The sequence below is a fragment of the Pelodiscus sinensis genome, chromosome 8 (assembly GCF_049634645.1).
Source record: "Pelodiscus sinensis isolate JC-2024 chromosome 8, ASM4963464v1, whole genome shotgun sequence".
In the NCBI taxonomy this organism is placed as follows: Eukaryota; Metazoa; Chordata; order Testudines; family Trionychidae; genus Pelodiscus; species Pelodiscus sinensis.
Genome location: NC_134718.1, coordinates 51,291,857 through 51,314,327, shown reverse-complemented (window position 1 = coordinate 51,314,327; position 22,471 = coordinate 51,291,857). Strand labels below are relative to the sequence as shown.

At 43.3% G+C, this 22,471-nt stretch overlaps 1 protein-coding gene across 12 annotated transcripts in view; it reads left to right on the top strand.

Moving 5' to 3' along the window:
• PTPRE (protein tyrosine phosphatase receptor type E) overlaps positions 1 to 22,471 on the top strand; it is a 266,865-nt gene that overhangs the window by 179,508 nt on the left and 64,886 nt on the right. For 10 of the 12 annotated variants that reach the window (XM_075935266.1, XM_075935265.1, XM_075935269.1 and 7 more), the window contains 3 exons: positions 14,441 to 14,543; positions 14,824 to 14,897; positions 17,198 to 17,334. In XM_075935266.1, coding sequence (XP_075791381.1) covers positions 14,441 to 14,543; positions 14,824 to 14,897; positions 17,198 to 17,334 — 314 coding nt within the window. Of the gene's footprint in view, positions 1 to 14,440; positions 14,544 to 14,565; positions 14,742 to 14,823; positions 14,898 to 17,197; positions 17,335 to 22,471 lie in introns of those variants that run through there. The other 2 variants (XM_006121371.4, XM_025183786.2) reach the window with 2 other exon arrangements.

Genomic DNA, 22,471 nt, shown 5'->3' with positions numbered 1-22,471 from the left:
TCCTGCTAGGCAAGCTAAGGCATCATCTACCCTAGGTACAGTGTATTGATCTGGGATGGTCCTTTTATTCAGTGTGCGATAGTCCACACACATGCGCACAGTCCCATTTTTCTTCCGCACCACCACAATGGGGGATGCATAGGGGCTACGGGATTCAGAAATTATTCCTGCTTCCAATAGTTCTTGGATATGCTTTCTCACATCCTCAATGTCTGCAGGTGCCAGTCTTCGGGACCTCTCCCTGAAAGGCCTGTCATCTGCCAAACGAATGGTGTGTTCCACGTTAAGGGCACACCCCACATCCCATTCTTCAGTGGAGAACACATTAGGTCTCTCGCTTAACTGCTTTTTTAACCGGTCTTTCCAACTGGGAGATACAGGAGAATCACCAAAATTAAAAAGATCAGGATCCAATGCCTTACAGGGCTTTCTGGCTGCAGCTGCAGGGCTCATAACACTCTCTACTCTATACAATCGTGCCAATACCATTCCTCTCCTGATGGCTATGGGATGGTTGGTTTCATTTCGTATTCTGACCATAATGCCAGCTTCTTCCAGCTGTGGTAAGGACAATAAACCTCTTAGAACCATCAGACCACTAGGGAGGTTATCTCCATCAGAGGACTCCATCATTACTGTATGAGGAAGGCTGCTACTGTGCTTCTCAAGTTTTCCCCTCAAGTCAATCTCACCATGTGGGGGTATGGACAAAACAGCTTTGGATACTCTTACTACTTTCCCTAAAGATTCATCGTCAGAGCTATCATGGTCAGAAGGCATTGTGGATGAGCCCAGGGTCAGTTCTCTCCATGGAGGGCGAACCACATCTGGGGTCTTCTGGCCCAAACGACCACAAAGTGTGGCCAAAGATTGGAACATGTTGCTGTTGGTTCCAATCAATATGGGAATGCCATCAGAATTTTGTGTCTCAGGACAAATCAAAGCCAGAGTATCACAATCCTGGAGACATCCAGCCAGTTCTGCAGGAAAACGTAAAGTCACTAGTACATATCCATCGTATGGGTAACTAGCATTGCTAAGGCCCCATATTGCCAATCCTTCTAGAGGATGGATCTTCACTTGAGGGAGGAATTGCCGATGGAATTCTCTAGTAATGATGGTGACCTGAGATCCACTGTCCAGCAGGGCCCTACAGGGAATCCCTTCTACCATCACATTAACTACCGCTGCTGGGCCTATCAATCCTTCTGGGAATGGGCTCCAGGAAGGCTGTTCATAACACAACTTAGTGGAGCTCTGACTGTAATGGCTCCCAGTATGCTCCATTACTGGGATCCTTGGGAGTTTCCCTGTAGCTTCTTTTTTCGTTGCGTTACCTTCTCTTCATTCCTTGGGTTGTCACACTGGGTGGAAATGTGCCCATCCTCGCCACATCGGTAGCAGAATCTCTTGTTCCTTGGGAGGGTCACCAAGGTTTTCTTTACAGGTTCTCTGTTGGGGTCCCTTCTCCCTGGGTGAAAAGGAGGGTACTTCCTTTCTGTCAAAGTTGGTGGAAGAATATCGCTAGGTGACCCCTGAGGCATCTTACTCGTCATAAATTCAGTGAGCTGTGCTGTCAGGGTTTTGAGCTGTTGATGGAGGTCCTCAGTGGTAGGCAGACAAAGGTCATCCTTCAGTTTCTGAGGACCAACGGTCTGGCTCACTGAGATCTTATTCCTCTCTCTAACCGTTCTCTTTTCCTCCTCCTCCCGGACTTCTCGCAGCAGTTGGTGGAATTCTGGAGGACTGTCCAATCGGTCTGCAAGTTTCAATTTCATAATTAGAAAATCATCATAAATGGCACCTCGTATGACCTGTTCTAGTCGTACTCGGTGTTCCTTGCTCCTTTCAGTGCCTTTACGGCGGATGCACAGTTGAAGGGATGGTTCCAATCTGTGAAGATAGGAAGATAGTTTTTCACCTGAATGTTGGTAACAGGATCGAAACTGAAAGTAGAGGTCTTCCCCAGTCTCTAGGCTCCCAAAGGCATCCTCCATCGCCGAGAGATAGTCATCAACAGTGGCAGCAGGCTTGCTGGCTTTTAATGCACAGATTACATTCCCTGCAGGTCCTCGCAGGCTTTCTGCCACACGTTTCCTCTTTTCAGCCTCGCTACATTGCCATTCCTGCATCACCTGATTTAGTTGATGCCTCCAAGTGTCATAGTCATCTTCCCCTACAGGCACAGGTTTAATGCCTGAAAAGAACTTCAGTTTTCTGTAAGGGCCTGATTCATATGCTGTCTTTATGGACTCCCCTATTGCTTTTCCCATAGCAAAAATTATTTGGTCTGTAGAACTGGAAGGAGGCACAGGACTACTTCCCAAAAGAGTCCTTAATTCAGTCATGGTCTTCCCTTCCTGCATAAGGAAGTTCCCCAATTTGGACTGAAAACCATTAGTTTCAGATGGTGGGGCAGATGGGGAGGGAAAACGTGATTGTGTTTGAATGGTCACCTTCCATCCGTCCTTCTCTCCATCTGGCAGAATTACATGGGGAGTCACTACAGTAGACAGTATAATCTTGCTCTCTACAAGAAGAGATAAAGTAGCTTCCCCTTGTGCTTTCATCTGACTCCGAACCACACAGGTTCCCCATTCTCTGACATTAGCAATCTCATCTTCAATTTGTCTAATTTCCCATTCAGTGGGTACATTAGTGAGCAGAAAGTGGCGTTCAGGGTCAGCTCCCTCCAGCTCACACCAAGCTATAAGCCTCTTCTGATAATCCATACTGGGAATTTACTTAATATCCCAGGAAGACAGCAGGAGTGTATATAAGGTATGAGTTTAAAAGACGGGATCCCAGCGGTGCCTCCAATGTAGCGCCCCCTCTCCACCTGGTTACCTTCTTTTAGAGCCAATCTCCTTTCAGGTTCGGATGGATAGGTCTGGGTTCTTCTGGATCCCGCCACCTACTCAATTTTATTCTTTCTGATTGATGTACTTGGCGGTGCCTCCACCCCCCTCACTCCTTCCTAGCAGGGTTGCCAGGGCAGCTTGGGAGGAAAATTCTAGCCCAGGATAATCCCCACGTATTCGCCAGATAGTTGGAGACTCCCAGAAAATAACACAAACACATACACTATAATAAACACAATTATATTAAACAGGAGACAATTATAACAGAACAGGGTAAAACATTATTTTTAGGGTCACCGGTGCCCTGCAACTGTGAAGTTAGTGTCCCGTTGGTACGCGTACTTTGTTGGGGCCCTTGATGACTGTTGACCACACAATCCTTCTCTGCAGAGGTTTAGCAGTGGGGCTGACTAGGTCCAGTACAGCCCAAAGGACTCACAAATGGGAGAAGGCAGCAAATCCCTCCACAGTTTAATATACTGCAGGTAATAAAATCCCCAAACAAATTCCCTGACTTACTAACTAAAAATTGGTGCACTCACACACTCCATGAATGAGCCTCAGGTTGAGAGATGACTCAGTCTCTGCAAAGGGGCTGCTCTCTTCTCACAGGGGTCCTCTTCAAGCAGGAACCAGGCTGCTTCGGTCCCAGAATTTCCCCTCACTGTGAAGGGGTGCAGGGCTCAAGATGCAGACCACACAACTGCACCAAAATTCAAAACTATAGCCTCCCAGCCCAGCCTCCAGACCCACACAGCAGGCAGCAGCCCTGAACTTGCTGCTAGAGCCCAGCTGACCATGCAGTGACTCTCTCACCCAGGGAGCTGGAGAGCCAACTCCGCCTGGCTGGGGAAGCCTCCCAGCAAACTCCACAACTGGGAATCAACAGTGGAGACATAAACCCAGCTGAGGGATCCTGCCTTCAGGTCCCTAGAGGCTAGCTCTCAGGGGGAACCCTGCATGCAGGCCTGGGGGCTTACTAGCTCCCACACACTCAGTCCTCCCCTTTTCCTGGCTGGCTCCAGACTCCCCTCAACAATGGTCTCTCCTTCCCCCTGGGAGGGGCATCTCACTCCCTGTGGGTTGCCAGGCAGACTCTGGCCCTGGTAGGGAGGGGGAGCCAAGGCAAACTCAGAGTGCCTCTCCCTGAGCTGCCAGCAGACAAAGCCCCAGGAATCCAAGCAATCTCCTTGGGGGTTACACATACATTTTTAAAGATAAGCATACTAAAACAGAGTTACTACATAGAGGAGTCAATCCTAGTGAATCATTCATTGTGGTCACTGTGGATTCAAGCAGAAGGGAAGCATCTGTAGTGCTTTTTACAGCACACAGGAAATTGGCCTGAATTAGCTTTTAACTTAACTTTTTTGAATTACTAGCTTTTAACATAAAGCTCAAGGTTTAGCAGCCAACTTTATTTATATATATAGGAAAAGGACGGTATATATCTTTATTACAGATTAGTGCATTAAATTTGTTAAATTCATATATGAATTTAACAACAATTTAATGCACTAATCTGTAATACAGATATATACCATCCTTTTCCTGACAGGGTAAAAACCATTGTATAATAAAATGTTAATATCAGCAGGCAGACAAATTTGGGTCTTTAAAAAAAACTCAAATATTCTATTTTAGCACTTTTCTCAATTTTTTTTTGTCCTGCCTCAGAAATTATTTACACTTTACAACATTTTAATTTCAAACACATAGGATGTTTTGTAAATGTGTGTTAAAGAATAAAGATCGTTGCTCCTTTTTTGACAGAATGATCTGCCAAATATCAGGGTTCAGTGAGTTGCTCATTATCAGGAGAAATTGATAGTGGAGTCCAGTATCTATAATGCTCCAAACCTCTTTCAGCCAACACTTAAAAGCTTTCTCTCTAAGCTTTTTCCCAGGGTCACCCTGCTTTTTTATTTGGTGCTTCCTTACTGCCTTCTGTCTCTTAACCTGCTGGTGTCTTTCCTGTGTGTGTGCACTTCCCCCTCACCTTTTCTTTTCTTTTCTTTTCTTTCTACCTCTTCAACTCCTGTCTTCTAAAATACATAGTGAAGCCTTTCTGTCACCTGGTTCAAGTTTCTGAGAGGCCCAAAGGGCTTTTGTTTTAGGCCAGTTATATGTGCCTGTGTTCTGGTTGGAGTCCCTTGTTGTTTCAGCTGTCTGGTTCCATAAAAGCTCTTACTGCCTTCTTATAAAATTCTTAAATTAAAGGTAGCATTTAACCCCCTCCTCCAGTTCCAGAAAGATTTAACCCAGCCCATAACCATTCTATTTTACAAGCATTGGGTTGGTGTCACTTGGTGTCCATCCTTATAAAACAGATTAACTAAATTTCGACACATAGGAGACTGCACCCTGCGCACACTGACTTACCTCTATTACCATGGAAGATCACAGCACTGATTGTGGGGATGTTAAGAGCTAAAAATGATCAGACTGCAACAGCATTCCACCTATGCCAGAAAGTGCAAGAGAGCACTTGTAGAACCTTATTTCCAGGTCCATGCTATTCGGGAAATCTCCTTATGGTGGAACTTGGGTAAATCGGATAAATATTGCATTTTATTATTGTCAGCAGAACTGACTTAAATGGGGCCTGTGTCTTGTGTAGTCTTGCCTTAATCTTTGTATTCATGCCCGTCAGTATGAAAAATTATTTGCATATACATTTGCATAGATGCAACTACGCTTAAGTTGCGGCCCTCAGCATGTGCTATGAGTATCATCGTGGCCCCCGGGACTTCCAAAGTTGAATAGCTCTGCTCTAATGCATCCACATCCTTTCTGTAATGGCCGGGGAGGGTTTTCCCCAGAATTAGACACACTATTCCAATGTGGCCACCAGTGCCAAATAAAGGGGAATAATCACTTCCCTAGATCTGCTGGCAATGCTCCTACTAATGCACCCCAAAATGTCATTAGCCTTCTTGGCTACAAGGGCTGATTCTAGCAGCTTTCTAGCCCTTTTCTAACTCTTGGTCCCTGAATCTATGGGCCCTTGTGCCTGCTAGGCTCTACATTCAACAATATGTATCCCTTAACACACATTTACAAAACATCCCATTTATTTTAAATGAAAATGCTGTAAAGTGTCAATGATTTCTGAGGAGAACAGAAAAATCTAGAAAAGTGACGACAAGGGGTGGAGGAGGTGTAATGAAAATCACCAGATATACTTATTGTTACACATGCTGCCTTTGGTTCCTATTTTTGTTTGGTTTTGTTTTCAATTGGTATATTGAAATTAGGAAGAGAATGAGTGCAAGGAGAACAAAAAATCCAAATAAGGCATGTGGAAAAGTGGCAAGAGTGACAAAATGAGGCAAAATCACATGTCCCAAACTTTAGGGAAAACCTGCATCATGGCTCTAATATCTTTTTGAAGTGGAACTCTGTCAGTATTTCAGCACATTCCTGGAAAGAACCATGGGGTTTATGATTTTCAAGCTGCCATTCCAAACAGAAAGTTACATGGTTATGAGACCAGTTTATTGTAGCACTATAGAATAATAGAATATTAGGGTTGCAAAAGACCTCAGGAGGTCATTGAGTCCCCCGCCTTGCTAAAAGTAGGACCACTCCCAACTAAATCGTCCCAGCCAGGGCTTTGTCAAACCAGGACATAAAAGCCTCTAGGGCTGGAGATTCCACCACCCATTCCAGTGCTTCACCATCGTCCTATTGAAATAGTTTTTCCTAATATCCAACTTAGACCTCTCCCACAGCAAATAGAGACCATTGTTCCTCGTTCTGTCATCTGTCAGCACTGAGAACAGCTTCTCTCCATCCTCTTTGGAACCCCACCCCCTTTCAAGTCGTTAAAGGCTGCTATCAAATCCCCCCTAATTCTTCTCTTCTGTAGACTAAATAAATCCAAATCCCTCAGCTTCTCCACATAAGTCATGTGCTCTAGCCCTCAATCATTTTTGTTGCTCTCTGCTGGACTCTCTGTAATGCAGGGCTACTCGACCCGTGAGCTGCATGTTGCCTGTGGACCCTTTGCATGCGGCCTCTGGCACCTTGAGCCGCTTCTTGGGCTGTCCTTCTGCTTCATTGCTGGGGCTCCAGTGGCAGCCCCAAGCTGCTGGCCGGTGGGAGGTGGCAAGAGGCAGTGGCAGAGCACATCTGCTGTGTCTGCCACAGCGGCAGCGCCTCCCCGCGAGTGGAGCCATGCAGCATGGCACTGAGACAGGCTGTGTCGGCACAGTCGGTGGGAGCTGCCAGCTAGGGTTGCCAGGCATCCGGTATTGCAGTCTCTGTCCAGTAAAAAAAAAACAGCAGAAAATACAGACATGTAAAATGTCTTTTATTTTCCGTTGTTCTTGGATGGAAGGCCGGACATTCCCCTTCTGCTGCAGGGGTGCAGGGAGCAGCGAGCATGGGGTTTAAAGGCACGGTGCCTCTTTTGTGCCATGTGGTTTTTTTTTTTTTGCTCAACAACTTTGCTCCTGTGGTTTTTTTGCTCAACCAATTTTTCCCCCACCACGTTCAGTATTTTTTTTTAAGTATCTGGCAATCCTCCTGCCGGATGGTGGGAGGACGTGGCAAAAGGTGGTGGCAGAGGACACTTACCATGTCCCTGAGCCAGGCCACATCAGCGTGTGCACAGGAGCTGCCGGGGGCAGCAAGAGGCACATGGCAAGGCAGTGAGAGAGCGAGGCAGCAGCAGAACCAGGCAGCAAGGCTGGGGTGAGAATGGTCTGTGTTGGAGTGTGGGTAGGGTTTCTGTACATCCGGTTTTTCACAGACATGTCCTTGTTTTCATATGTTAAATCACCAGTCAGCTAGGTTTTTTAAAAGGGAAAAATGTCTGGTATTTTTTTGCTCTGCAAATGGGATTGGGGAGGGGGTCGGTGGTATGTACCTTAACTTGAACGTTCGGAGCTGCATGCCTGGACCATTCATGGCCGCTCTGTGCGTGGGCCCCAGCTCCTGGAGGGAAGAGCGTATGGCTCCAATGAGAACTTGGGCATCACTCTCTGCCCCGCTAGATTTATGTCCCTGGCATAAAAGGATTGAGTTAGAGCAGGGAAGCTGGGGGTGCCTGGCTCTGGGGGAGAGGAGGGGCATTGGGTTAGAGCAGGGAATTGGGTGTTTAAACTTCTGGCTTCTTTCCTTTCCTGTAGAGTTCTGTTAGTTAGATTTGGGGGTTCCAGTCTCTGTTTTGTGAGGATTGTGGGAGCTGGTGCTTTGTGGGACAAGCAGGGGAAAGGAAGGGATTCTGGGAAGCAGGATTCCTGAGTTCCTTTTTCTAGCCATGCCACTTCTCCGCTCAGTACCTTTAACTTCATGTTGATTGTACTTATATTTCGGTAAATATTGTATTGGCAGTTTTGTTTGATTTGTTAAAATTGTGAAACCAAAACAAAAAAAAGTAGTCAATATAATGGTCTTCTGTTGATATGTGTTTTAGTAGTTAAATTGCTGAACTGTCATTTCTCATTAAAAGTGCTGTCGTATGGGTGAAAATCGGGTAAATATTGCATTTTATTATTGTCAGCAGAACTGACTTAAATGGGGCCTGTGTGTTTTGTAGTCTCGCCTTAATCTCTGTACTCATGCCTGTCAGTATGAAAGAAGTTATTTGCATATATGCAACTGCGCTTAAGTTGCGGCCCTCAGCATGTGCTTTGGGTATCATCGTGGCCCCCGGGACTTCCATAGTTGAATAGCTCTGCTCTAATGCATCCACATCCTTTCTGTAATGGCTGGGGAGGGTTTTCTCCAGAATTAGACACAATATTCCAATGTGGCCACCAGTGCCAAATAAAGGGGAATAATCACTTCCCTAGATCTGCTGGCACTGCTCCCCAAAATGTCATTAGCCTTGTTGGCTACAAGGGCACACTGTTGAATGATATCCAGATTCTCATCCACTGTAGTCCCCAGGTCCTTTTCTGCAGAACTTCCTCTTAGCCAGTCTGTCCCCAGCATGGAGCAGTGCTTGGGATTCTTCCTTCATAAATACAGGACTCTGCACTTGTCCTTGTTGAACCACATCAAATTTCTTTTGGCCCATTCCTCCAATTTGTCTAGGTCATTCTGGACCCTAGCTCTACTCTCCAGTGAATCTACCTTACTCCTCTAACTTGTTATGTCTGTATTGCAATGGTTGAACATTCTCCATGGAAGTGATTAGATTGAAGATCTATAGTAAAAGTAATCTGCTTCCTCAGCATGTACCTGTCTGTCTCAATCTGCTGCAGCAGTACTGATTGAAGACACAGTTATGGAGCCACAATCATTCAGTCTGCCCTTGAAGTGTTTTAATTTCTCTTACTATGTAGATTGCTGGCTGGTTAAAGGCCACTGCCAGGCCTCTGGGTCAAAGTAACCTTGGCCCTCAATTTATGAATGGGTTGCTAATTTACTAACAACAAACTTTGGGGAAAATACAAAATAATAAATGTGAGCAACATTAAAAAAAAGTGATGCCTGCATGCAGCTCTCACGCATAGTGTAAGGTTGCCAGTGTGACATGGTTGCTGTTTTGTTAAATTCACAGAACTGTCATGAAGGACATGACATCTGTGTTTCCAAGCTAACTTCCTTGATTTCAGGTGGAGGGGGGAGAAACAAGGCCATGATGGGCAGTTAAAATGATGCATAAGCCATTCTTGTCTTGTTTGTCCCTTGAAATCAGGATATGGAAGTAGGATTACATGTACCAGGCACTATCCTGTTGCAGAAAACCTCTCAGAAGTACTATTTTTTATATTATATATTATATTGCTACAACTTAAGTCAGTGCAGAAGCTTGAGGTGGAATAGAACGCAACCTACTTATTATGCAGTGCTTCCTAGTGACAGCACATGTCAGCTGAGCTCTGTGCTCTGCTTTGGATACCTACTGATTTCCAGCTTGAATTTGAGTCTTTTTTTTTTTTAACTTATAAAGCCCTAGATAGGTGGTTTCTCAAGCAGCCATGTCCCACACTCTTTCCTCATGTCACACTGTTTCAGCAGAGGTGTTTGAGCTGGTTACCCCTGTATTTAAAAGTGGGGTGACCAGGGCTGGCCTTACCATGAGGTGAACTGAGGCGGCTGCCTCAGGTGCCAGACTGTGGGGGGGGAAGGAGGCGCCACTAGGACCCAGAGTGTAGAAAATTGTGTCTGATGCTGGTGCATATGTATCCTCTCTGCAGTAACATGAGAGGAGTAGAACAGGAAGAAGGCAGAATTGAGACCTTTCAAAGTTTTGGCCCAAGTGAGGAGGCATGGGGGCGTCATTTGAACTTTCCACTTGAGGTGCCAAAATGTTGTGGGCCGGCCCTGGGAGTGACTCTAAAGCATTCTCCGTGAGGGTTTTCATTAGCCCAAGAGGCATGCTGCTGGGCACATCCATTGGTTGAGTTGTTCCAAAGGAAAGCTTATGGTTGTGGGATGGAAGGGAGTTTTGGGTGGGGCAGGGGAATTAGGGAAGTTGAGGGGGGTTTTTAGTTGTCAAGAGGTGATAAACTGCTATTTAGGATTTTTTGTTCTTGTGATGTGTGTCAGTACATGATGATGCTTGGGGTAGATCATCTTTTTTGTGTTCATATAAATAAAATGTCCTATGATGGAGCATCCTGCTGACCAACTGAATTTCCCAGTGTCTGAAGAGGGGAAGCATATGATGACCTCCCTAACTAGAGTTAGTTAGTGAATTTGTTTTCTTTGTTCTCTGATAAGCCTGAGTTACTGTGCAAAAAAAACTACTGATGCTATAAATAAGTGCTGACTAATACATCCTCCATCTGGGTCTTGCTGCAACAGCGAGATGGTAAAACCTAATCAAAATAAATGTTATATCTTTTTTCCTTGCCTGTCGTTTTTTGTTCTTTCATCTTACATGTCGTTTTTATTATTTATTTCCCATATCACATTAGTCTACCAGTCTCTCAGTAATATTATGTTAATTGAGTCATTCCTTCGTAGAATAGCCTTCTACCCCCAAACTGTATATACCTAAAGCTCATTTTCTGTCCTAATTCCTTATCTACCCACTGTTATATTCTCCCTGTACATCCATATTGTATTCTCTTTTCTTCTTATCCCAATCTTTTATTTTGTTCTTCCATTTTAAATAATTCTTATCCAGACATACTCAGCTTGGGCTGTGAGTCAGTGTTGTGAACCGCTTAGAGCAGGAAACTGGGAGTAAGGCTAATAGGGCTCATGCTCTTCTCTCTGCATGTATGCACGGGGTATCCTTTTCCTGGAGAAGGAGAATTCTACCTTTGGAACATGCTTTCCATTCCCTCCCCCACCACCACCAATGGGGTTCCAGGAGGTGTTGGCTGTGTGGCATTAGGAGAGTTGGTTAGGGTTCTCCTTGCTTTCTACACCATAAGGTAAAGCAGCACAGCTAAAGCATGAAACTGGTTGAGGTTTTTGGTTTTGTTTAAACCACATGGTTGTCAGGAGATACTGTAAGTCAGATTGTGTACTACAATTAAAAGGTTACTACTAGCATAAGGACACAGGAAATGAAAATTTAACATTCAAATGAATTTCATTTTACAATGTTCAGTATTAGCAAGTGCAGCATAAGCCTTAAAACTGTGGTTGTAATGGATTCCAAGTAGAGTTACCAGGTAGTCATTAAAAAAAAAAATACCCGACACGCTTCATGGTGGGAGGAGGGAAAGGGACTGGCCGGGAGGAGAGCAGTGCTGGCTGGGAGGAAGGGGGGGAGGGAAACAGAGCTAACGGGGGGGGGGGCAACGGGGCTGGCTGGGGGCGATAGGGGGGCCGACGGGAAGCAGGGCTGGTCGGTTGGGAGGGGGGGTTGGGCGGAACGGGGCTGACTGCGGGATATTGGGAGGAGGGAGTGGCCGGCGGGGGCGGAGCTGGCTGGGGGAGCTCAGGAGGAGGAGGAGGGGGGAGAACTGGCCACCAGATGCAGGGCTGGCGGGGGGTGCAGCGGGGCTGGCCGGGGAAGATCCGGAGCAGGAACCGGCCAGCAGGAGGCAGAGCTGGCGGCGGGGAGACTGTCCGGGGAAGACTGGGAGGAGAAGTCAGGGAGACCCAGCCAGCCAGCTAGCCATCTAGGAGAGGGGAGGGGAGTGAATCAGCCGACGGGGAGCAGGACTGATCCGGGCTGTGCAGATCTCAGGGCACTCCCATCCCACACGAGTCAGTCTGGTTGCGGCTCCACCACACACTTGACCAGCGCGCAGGAGCATGGACCGGGCTGCCCCTCCTCCTCCTCACACGCAACCAGGGCTCCCAACGCCGATCGCGCCCCGCTTCCCAGTCCCTCCTCCCGCCCCCGCCAGGCTTCTGTCCCGCGTCCAGCCGGAAAACCAGGAAATACCAGACATTGCACATGTCCAGTATTTTCTGGATTTTTTTTACCAGGCAGAGGGCCCAAAAACTGGACTGTCCGGTAGAAAACCGGACACCTGACAATCCTAATTCCAAGTACAGTAGAACTTCAGACATATGAACATTTCAGAAATGGAGGTTGTTCATAACTCTGAAGTGTTAGTATCTCTGAACAAAATGCTATGGTGGTTCTTTCAAAAGTTTACAAAAGCACATTGACTTAATGCAGCTTTGAAGTTTTACTCCGCAGAAGAAGAATGCTTCTTTCCCATTATTTTTCTAGTAGTTTACGTTTAACACAATATTTAGGTTTTTTTCCCCTCCGCTGTTGCCTGATAGTGTGCCTCCCAATTCCAAATGAGATGTGTGGTTGACTGTTCAGTTCATAACTCTGGTATTAGTAACTAAGATTTTACTGTAGCTCACATGTAGATTCTTCATTCATGACTCTGTTGTGTAAGGATTAGCATAAGCACCACCATTCTTACACACTTACGTGGCTTATGAATACGCAAATATATATAAAAATTGAGTACCCCATATATGCTGCTACATCTGCTGAATAAAGTACATATTTTTGACCAGCTCCTCCCCTAGTATAAATCAGTATATCTTCACTGACTTCACTAAACTTCTCACTCTTCCCCCTAAATCCACTGCTCTGTACACCGCAACTAGCCACCCAAAAAACCAGCCAAACAAGGAATTCTATGCAGGACAATGTAGCACTTTAAAGACTAACAAGATGGTTTATTAGATGATGAGCTTTCGTGGGCCAGACCCACTTCCTCTGGCCCACGAAAGCTCATCATCTAATAAACCATCTTGTTAGTCTTTAAAGTGCTACATTGTCCTGCATTTTGCTTCAGCTACCCCAGACTAACACGGCTACATCTCTATCACTAAGGAATTCTATGTCAGTCTAATTCTTGGAACCTTTGAATATAATTCTGTAATGGTGAATTTATACTGGTGTGGATGAGAGAATCTGCTGTCTTTTTCACTAGGTCTTCACTCTTTTGTTAATTAACTTTGCAATACTCTCAATTGCTCTCACAAATATAAATGACATAAAGAGCTATATGCAATATTGTTGCAGCCTTGTCAGTCCTTATTGGAGAGAGAAGGTAGTATCTTTTATTGGACCAACATCTGTTGATGAGATGAGCTTTTGAGTTACACAAAGCTCTTCCTCAGATCTGAGAAAGGTACCCAAGTTGTGTTACAACTGAGCACAGGGCCAAACAGAGAGTTTAGCATAAGTAGATATTACAGATCTGTTAATCAGCTACCGTTCTTTTAATCTCCTTTTAGGAAAATGCTAAGTATAATATAATGAACAACAGATGCAAAACCTACAGATATCTCTTCACTGCTCCAGTGATCTATGACCCCCCCCCAATGCATCATTCAAGATCCTACACATGCCTATCACTACATATGGTGTAACTCATTCAGTGCATTAAATACCCCAGTAACAACTATGTGAGTGAAACTAGACCGAGTTCTTGAATGAACTTACATAGGAAAATGATAAAAGATAGGAATGCCACTTTTCCCTAAGTGATCACTGACCTATCAGTCCTCATCCTCAAAGGAAACCTGCACAATGCATTCTGAAGATGATCTTGGAAGCTTAAATTCATAATTTTTCTCGATGCTTAAAATTATGATCTTAATTAAGATACTGTATTAATTGCTTAATACAACAATCGGTAATCCTCTAACCTTTTTTTTGAGCTATGAATACAAGAGTGTTTAAAAGGCCACTTCCACCTGAATGGTCCTTTAGAATATGTGCAAAGTATATTAAACTACCTGTTTGATCTTGTGTTTGGCTGTTACACTCAGAATACCTGCACCAGAATTGAGGAAGAGCTTTTGTGTACGGTAGTTTGAATGCTTGTCTCTCTTACAAACAGAAGCTGTTCCAATAAAAAATACTACCTCACTCACCTTGTTATATTCAAGAGCTGACAGGTGTTAGCACTAATTTTTGAAAATATGTCCCCTTAATTAAGGGCTTCAGCATTGAATTTATTCACTAAAAAGTACCAATTGATACTATTAGCAAATTGATACAATCAACGGACCACACAAAGCCACCAAATCTGTGTTCCCTGCGAACTTTGTCCTTAGAGGCAAGCCTTTTGGAAACTAGTCACTGCATTTAAATCAGGTTTTGTAAGTGTATACTTTCAATTTTATCTTTACTCCACCGAGAATTTCATCACAACACTCTTGGTGTTTTTTATTTATAGAGCCTCCAGAAGAGAACAATTCACACCAACAACTACTTACTTCAATGTTGATCCTGCTTCTTGTGTTCATCATTTTCATTCTTCTAGCTGGCTATTTTTTCAGGTAGGGAGCTGTTAAGTGCTGCACTCATTGGTCATGTTTTGATATGATCTAATAAGGAAATGAAAGCATTTCTACATATATGCGGTAACTGAAGTTTCAGATCACAGTTTAGAGAAGCAAAGCATGTCGTATGCAACGGTTAATAATACAACACAACACTCTGAAGATGAACAGAAAGAGTTTCTCCAGAATTACGTGGTTTGTACATGTTCATCTGGAAGAGTATCTGTTACCTTTCAAACACAATTATGCAAATTAATTTTGGTTTTGGTTTTTTAAGGTTCAGAAAACATAGGAAAGCTGTTGTGAACTCTAGTGACAAAAAGATGCCAAATGGAATCTTAGAAGAGCAAGGTAATGAAATTTGGTTTTGTTTTTTAGCAAGAATTTTACTCTGTGTGTGTTTGTGTCTCTGTGTGTGTGTCTTTCTGTCTGTGTGTTGTGTATATTCACATTAATTCTGGAAATTAAGAATTTAATTATTTAAACTTTGAGGATTAGTTGTATCACTTTATTGTATCACTGTCTTTGTTTCTTTGTTGTATCACTAGTGTTGTCTTTGTTTATTTAAAAGAAAACGAAGGAACCTTTGCTAATATTTAAAAATAATTCCCCCTTTCTTCTCCTTTCTGTTTCATCATTTGCAACTTAACATTATAACTTTCCCGGATTTTGTTTCTCCATTGCAATGCTGTGTAACTGGTTTGTTAGTGAAAGATTCCTTATGACCTTAAAGTTATCAGGAATAGTCTAGATGGTACTGGGTCCTGCCATGAGGGCAGGGGACTGGACTTGATGACCTCTCGAGGTTCCTTCCAGTTCTAGTGTTCTATGAGTCTATGATCTGCACCAGTTTCAGTTTAAGATAAAAGGGATTAAAATGTTTGTTTTAAAACAAGACTTGTGTTTAAATAACAGCTTTTGCAACTCGATAGACAAATTAAAACATAAAAGGGTGGGATGAAATGGAAGGTACTGTAAGAGAATAGCATTAAAAAAAGATGCAGTCCAAAAAGAGAAAATATTCGCCAATGGATTTTCAAATGTTTTTATTAAGAAACAGTGTATCAAATTAGACTAGATTTCGACCATCAAGCACAATAAAGATTCAAAGATGACAAAGTAGATTGGGAATTATAGGTCATCCATATATTACTCATGACACAATAATGGGGGGGGGGGAAGAGTAAAGGAAAAAAGTAATCACAAGGGAAAATTACCTCCCTTTTCTGTGGCTTTCATGTTGCTTCTTGCAAACTGAAAACATTGGTTTATTTGTAGTTCTAAATATAAACCAAATGAGCATAACTTCCTGTTCAGTGTTACATTTTCTAATATCAGTTAGAACATATTGGAATTTTCAGTGTATTGAGATACACTAGCCAGCAAGCAGATTCTACTATTACTCTGTGGAATGGCTAATACAGCAACTGATATGCAGCATGGTTGTTGAAAGTAGTGTTGTGTCTGTCTGTTTGTAGAGAAGTGTTTTTGTTTTCTTTTAAACAAATCTGTTAATCTCAAGGAAACTTCCTGTATTATGATTTCACAACTCTTCCAACTTCACTGTTGTTTTAAAATGCAGTATGTTTGCACACTGGATCTAATTTTCTAATTGGTCTACTGGTGCACAGTGGCCATAAAGCTAGCAGATGTAGCTGGTGGAAGGGAATTCCAGAGTAGCAGGTGTTACGTAAAACCATCCCACAGGGGATGGAATTGCTGTAAAAGAACAGTCACTTTAACTGTTGCCATCTGTACTCAGAGCAGCCAGCAACTTGGGACTGGTGTAGCCAACTGGAGACTGACCTCCTTTTGTTTTCTGTGTGGTGCAGAAAGACTAGACTAGACCATGTGTTTGCATGTTTGCAGGTATGTATTGGTGCTTACAATGAAATGCTGGTGGAAAAGTATACTTTCCGAATATAGGTCCAGTTTGGCTGCATGGTGCAAATATTTATTTATTTATTTATTTATTTGCTGTTTTGGAACAGAAGCTAAATTCAGGTACAGATGCTTCCTATATTTTTTGGTTACAGATAACTTGTTTGAAGCAATCCTAAATTTTCTTGTGAATTTGTTTACTGAGAGCAAAACACTTATCTAAATGTAGTTTTTGTAAATATTGCAGTGTTTCTGGCGTCTGGCAAAATGTGGCTTATTTTTGAGAAATAAAACCATTTGTAAAATAGATTTACAAATTATTTTCCTTAAATTATGTATCTTAAAAAAATTCCCTTCAACCTCATGCTTCTCAGAAAGGAGCTCTTGGTGAGTTTGAGGAACTGATAGGCCATGCTCCCTCCCCAAATGATGTTTCGTCACATTTGTATTGTTACAAATTAAAGTTATAAACTCTAATTATTAACATTAGTACACCAGCTTTTGGCATTGTTTTAATCCTGTGTGTGTTCAGAGAAATCACCTGGCTAGTTATTTTTATGAAAATCAACTATGTTACTAGATTGATTGCCGTACTTTTGTAGCCATTTCAGTTTTAGGATGTTGGCCCAGTAACAGATATTATCTTGCCCACCTGTTCCTTTTTCCAAGGTGTTTCACAAAACTAATTGGGTCGTCATTTGAATAATGGAATAGCTAGTTGTCCCTCTTTCAGGATATATTTTTAATATTTATTTTCTTTGGTTTGACAGAACAGCAAAGAGTGATGCTACTTAGCAGGTCTCCTTCTGGCCCCAAAAAGTACTTTCCTATTCCAGTGGGGCATCTGGAGGAAGAAATACGGATAAGATCAGCAGATGATGGGAAACAGTTTCGGGAAGAATATAATGTATGTTTGTTTCATTTTTGTGTTGTTTTTTGTCACAGGGAAGGGGCATATAAAATCAAGAATTGACATATGTGACGTTGAGATTTTTTTCTAATTAAATGTGTGTCTAGTGCAGGAGTAGGCAATAATTTTTTGCTGGTGGCCACTTTGGAAATTTTTGAAGTGGTCCCATGCCGCACAGGAAGGGGCGGGGCCAAGATATTTCCAGGTTCCCCACCCCTAGAAAGTGATTGGTCTGGGGGTGAGGGAGTGCCTTTGCCCCCACCCCAAGTTTCCCCAAGGTGCCCATGCCCCTGGCGTGGGAGGAGACTTCCCTCACTCCCCTTCCCCTAGGCCAATTAGGGTCTGGGGTCAGGGGAGCACACGAAGCCTCCTCCGCTCTCCCCACCCTCCACCCCTGCAAGCAGCGCACGGTGCTGTGCTCCTGACAGAGTGGGAGAAGGCTTTGCGCAGTCCCCCACCCCCAGGCCAATTAGGGCCTTTGGGCAGGCGAGCTCATGAAGCCTTCTCTGCTCTGCCCCCACCCTGCGAGCAGTGCGTAGTGCTTGAAAGCACCGCGTGCTCCTGGCAGGGTGGGAGGAAGCTTTGCGGTGGAACGCTATGAAGCACTGCACACTGCTCGCAGGGTGGGGGCAGAGTGGAGCGGGAGAGCAGCAGGGCCTCCGTGAGCTGGATCCACCTGCTTGGCAGGCCGGATCCAGCCCGCAGAAGCCCTTTTGCCCACCCCTGGTCTAGTGGCACTTATAGCATGAGGAATTCTGGGCAAGCACAGAGTAAGTTTCTCCACACAGAATAAGTTTCTGCACACAGATTGCTGATGTTCTTCATTTCTGATGTTTAGCATCCAGTTATTTCAGTTCTGGTCCTGAGAGAGACTGATGTGTGTTGAAGTGTGCAGTTGTTTAGCCATGGAGACAAACGTCTAGTGGGACCTGTGGTGGAGACCTTAAGCTGATTCTTATTTGTGCTCTCTCCTGAGTTTGAACACAGAAGTGTCTTGCGTACAACTATGATCCATTGAGCTATCTCTCTCATTCTCTCCCTTCCTCGGTGCTGGAGTACAGGCCTCTGTTTTACAGAAGAGTTATAAATTTTAATTAGAGTTGTGATAATTGCACATCGTATTTGGTAAAACTGAACTGTTTTATTTGATCAAAGTCTGGGATCTTAAACTGTGCAGCCTTGGTGCAGAAAAAGAACAGAGGAGAGGAAAGGCAGTCAGAAAGCTCTGCGGCATTCAAGCCTCTGAGGATGACGGTCTCCCCTCTGTAAGAGGGGATAAGAGACCTAAGGTCTTTTTAATCAGTAGCTCAGTGATCTTTGAGAAACGTTGCTCTTTGGAGTTCTGCTCAGTTCTGTGGTATTTGTAAGGAGGGTGAGTGCCTCTTGGCAGTTCTCCAGTACACCCATTTTTTCAGCAACATTATTAGCAGAGGAGTGGTGGTTCCAATTGCTATCTGAGCAATACAGTTTTCCTGAAGTATTTCACTTGGTCAGAAAAAGTCAGCATGTTTGCTCTCCATTGCCCTAGATTTGCAGTTGCTTGGTGGCTGTATAGACAGGTTTTGCCCAATACTTCTGAAGGTGGGAGGAAGTATGCCATATTGGGTCCACTCCCGAGCTTCTGTGATATTAGGGGCCATGTCACACCCACTTGTTATTCATTTCTATTTCCCTCAGCATATCAAGGCAGAACTGAGCAGCATAGAACCATATATAGTTTATTAAATACAGACTCATCTGGGCCAATACACAGCTATCCATTAGATAGTGTAAGATAGTGGCTGTGGGACTGAAATATAGTATTAAGTGAGCTTCAAATTAGCAGCATATTTTATGTTGGTGATTTGATTATATGTTTGACATGTGTCTTTGTTGTCAATATCAAATGTTAGGATTACCTGAGTAGATTTAACATTTAAAAAAATGTCAATTTAGGAACAGTTTGGATCTTAGTACACTAGTACATTTGTTAATTTTGAATCTCCCAACTAAAAAAATCCAGTATAGTAAGTGGTGAAACCTAGCCATCTATTTTCTTTAAATGTACATTGCTTTGCTTGTGTTCTACATTGCTCTCTCAATGTGGACTTTTGCCTGAAAAGTGAATGAGTCTGACCATTATGGTCAGAGGTCTATTCATGTAAAGTTACATGCAAAGCAATATCTTAAAACATTGAGGAGAATGGCCCAAAAGGTATTCTTTCTGGGGTTTGAGCACACTATTGCTTACAGCTGCTTGCTTGGAAGATGAGGTTGTTTGCTCTTCACTTGGTATTTTCAGATGCCAGAATGTGAACAGTTAGTTGTCTCTAGCGGTTAGAGCAGGAGTTGGAATAGTAGCCAGGAATAGAAACAAAGGACTGAAGCTGGAATCAGAGGCCAGATGTCAGCACAAAGAGTCAGAGTTGAAGTCAATGGTCAGAAAACCAAGCCCAAGGTTCAAAACTGAGGCTGCACTAGGATGAGGCAAGGGCAGGATTGGAACAAGGCAGAAGCAAGGTTGGGAACAAGCAGAAGCAATCACAGCCATTGGTGAATGCTTTGGGCAGCCACCAAATTGCTGTTGCTGAGATAAGAGCTGGTCTGGGGCTCTTCCAACTAATCAGGCAGTGAAGCCAGTGAGGTAGTCTGTTGCTGGCCAGCTGAGCTTGTTAGGTTGCCTGGAATATGGCTCTCCTGCAGGCCCTCATAACTGACAGGTGTCAGTAAAGGAAGAAAAAATGGTGATAAGATGGAAAGTGATATGCTCAAAAGCAGTAGAACTGTAAAAAAGGTCTAACATTTCAATACCAGTCGCAAAAGGAATGTATTAAGAAACTGGAACCTCCTGGCACAACAAAAAAATTTTTGACGGGGTGCTATTTTTTCCATTTTTTTTTTTGCAAACTTTCCCTTAAAATAACCCCAAACAATCCTTGAAATCATGAAAAATAGACCTGTCAAGAGATTTAAAAAATAATCACGATTATTTGTGCAATAATCACACTGTTAATAATATAATACAATTCTGAGAATACAAAGTGAACAGTGTTTACTTATAATTATTTTCATTACAAGTATGTGCGCGGTAAAAACAAAAGAGATGTTTAAGTGTACCTAAGACAAGTACTGTAGTGCAATCCCTTTACTGTGAAAGTGTAACTTACAAATGCAGATTTTTTTTTATACATAACTTCACTCAAAACCAAAATGAAGTAAAACTTCGGAGCCTACAAGCCACTCAGTCCTATTTCTTGTTTAGCCAAGAACTTAAGACAAACCAGTTAGGTTACACTTTGCAGGAGCTCATGCTACCCCCTTCTTGTTTATGATATCCCCTGAAAGTTAGAACAAGCATTTGCATAGCACTCTAGTTGCCAGTGTCGCAAGATATTTGAGCCATATGTGCTAAAGATTCAAACGTCCTTTCATGCTTCAACCATCATTCCAGAGGACATGCATTAATGCTGATGGTGGATTCTGCTCAATAACAATCCAAAGCAGAGTGGATGGATGAATGTTCGTTTTCATCTTCTTGAGTTAGATGCCACAATCAGAAGGCTGACCATTTTTTTTCTGCTGCATTGGGTTCTGCAGTTTCCTCATGGGAGCATTACTCTTTTAAGACTTTGGAAAGCATGCTCCAACTCAGTTTTACTTAGATTTTGGACAGCACTTCAGATTCTGAAACCTTAGGTTGAGTGCTGTAGCTATTTTTAGAAATCTTTGTGTTTTGTCAAATCAGCTATGAAAGTGTTCTTAAAATGAATATGTGCTGGTCATCAACTGAGACAGATATAACATGAAGTATATGGCAGAATTGGTAAACCAAAACAGAGAACATACAATTCTCCCCAAGAAGTTCATTCACAAATTTTAATGAATTCCATCAGCACGGAAGCATGTCCTCTGGATTGGTGGCTGAAGCATGAAGGGGAATATGAATGTTAAGCATATCTGGCATGTAAATATCTTTAAATGCCAGCTGCACAAATGCTATGCGAATGCTTGTTCTTATTTCCTGGTGACATTGTAAACAAGAAGGGAACAACATTATCTCCTGCAAATTGTAACCAAACTGGTTTGTGTGAGTGATTGGGTGAACAAGAAGTAGGACTGAGTATACCTTGTAGACTGTAAGTTTTACTTCAGGGGTGGACAAAAGGGCCTCCGCAGGCCAGATCCAGCCTACCAAGCGAGTGGATCTGGCCCACAGAGGCCCTACTGCTCCTCTGCCCCTAGGCCAATTAGGGCCTGAGAGCAGGGGAACATGCGAAGCCTCCTCCCACCCTGCCAGGAGTACGTGGCACTTTGAAGCGCCATGCGCTGCTCGCAGGGGAAGAGGGGGCAGTAGAGGAGGCTTCGTGTGCTCCCCCACCCTTGTCTCTAATTGGCCAAGGGGCAGGGGAGCGAGGGAATTCTCCTCTCATGCCAGGGGCATGGGCACCTTGGGTGAATGTAGGGTGGGGGCAAAGCACTCCCTTACTCCCAGGCCAATCATTGTCTGGGGGTGGGGAACCCAGCAATATCTTGTCCACACCCCTTCCACTTGATATCCCACCCCTTCTGCTCAATACTCTACCCCTTCCTTTGTGTCCTGGGGCAACTTCAAAAGTTTCCAAATTTCCAAAAAAATTATTGCCCACCCCTACTTTACGTTGTTTTCTTTCTGAGTGCAGTTATATAATCAAAACAGATCTACTTTTGTAGGTTACACTTTCATGTTAAAGAGATTGCCCTAGAGCATTTGTATGAAGTGAATTGAAAAATACTATTATTTTTACAGTACAAATATTTATAATAAAATAATAGAATGAGCCCTGTTTTTTGTATTCTTCGGGGTAATTGAAATAAAAATATTTGAAAATGTAGAAAAACACCCAAGCCTTTTAATACATTTCAATTAGTATTCTATTGTTTAACAGTGTGAACAAAAACCTTCTGTTAGCGAGAGAGTTGCTCACCCATCTTCCTGGTGGAGCACTGGGAAGTCCCATAATATTTTGCTAGTGATCTATCCAGGACTGGAGTTGATATTAGCTCCCGGCAGGCACTCTTGCTATTTTCAATCTCGGTAATCTTTGTTTAAAAAATAAAACTGTATGTTTAATTAAAGTTAAAGACCATTATCAATTCTGGAGGCCTCAGGATCTGC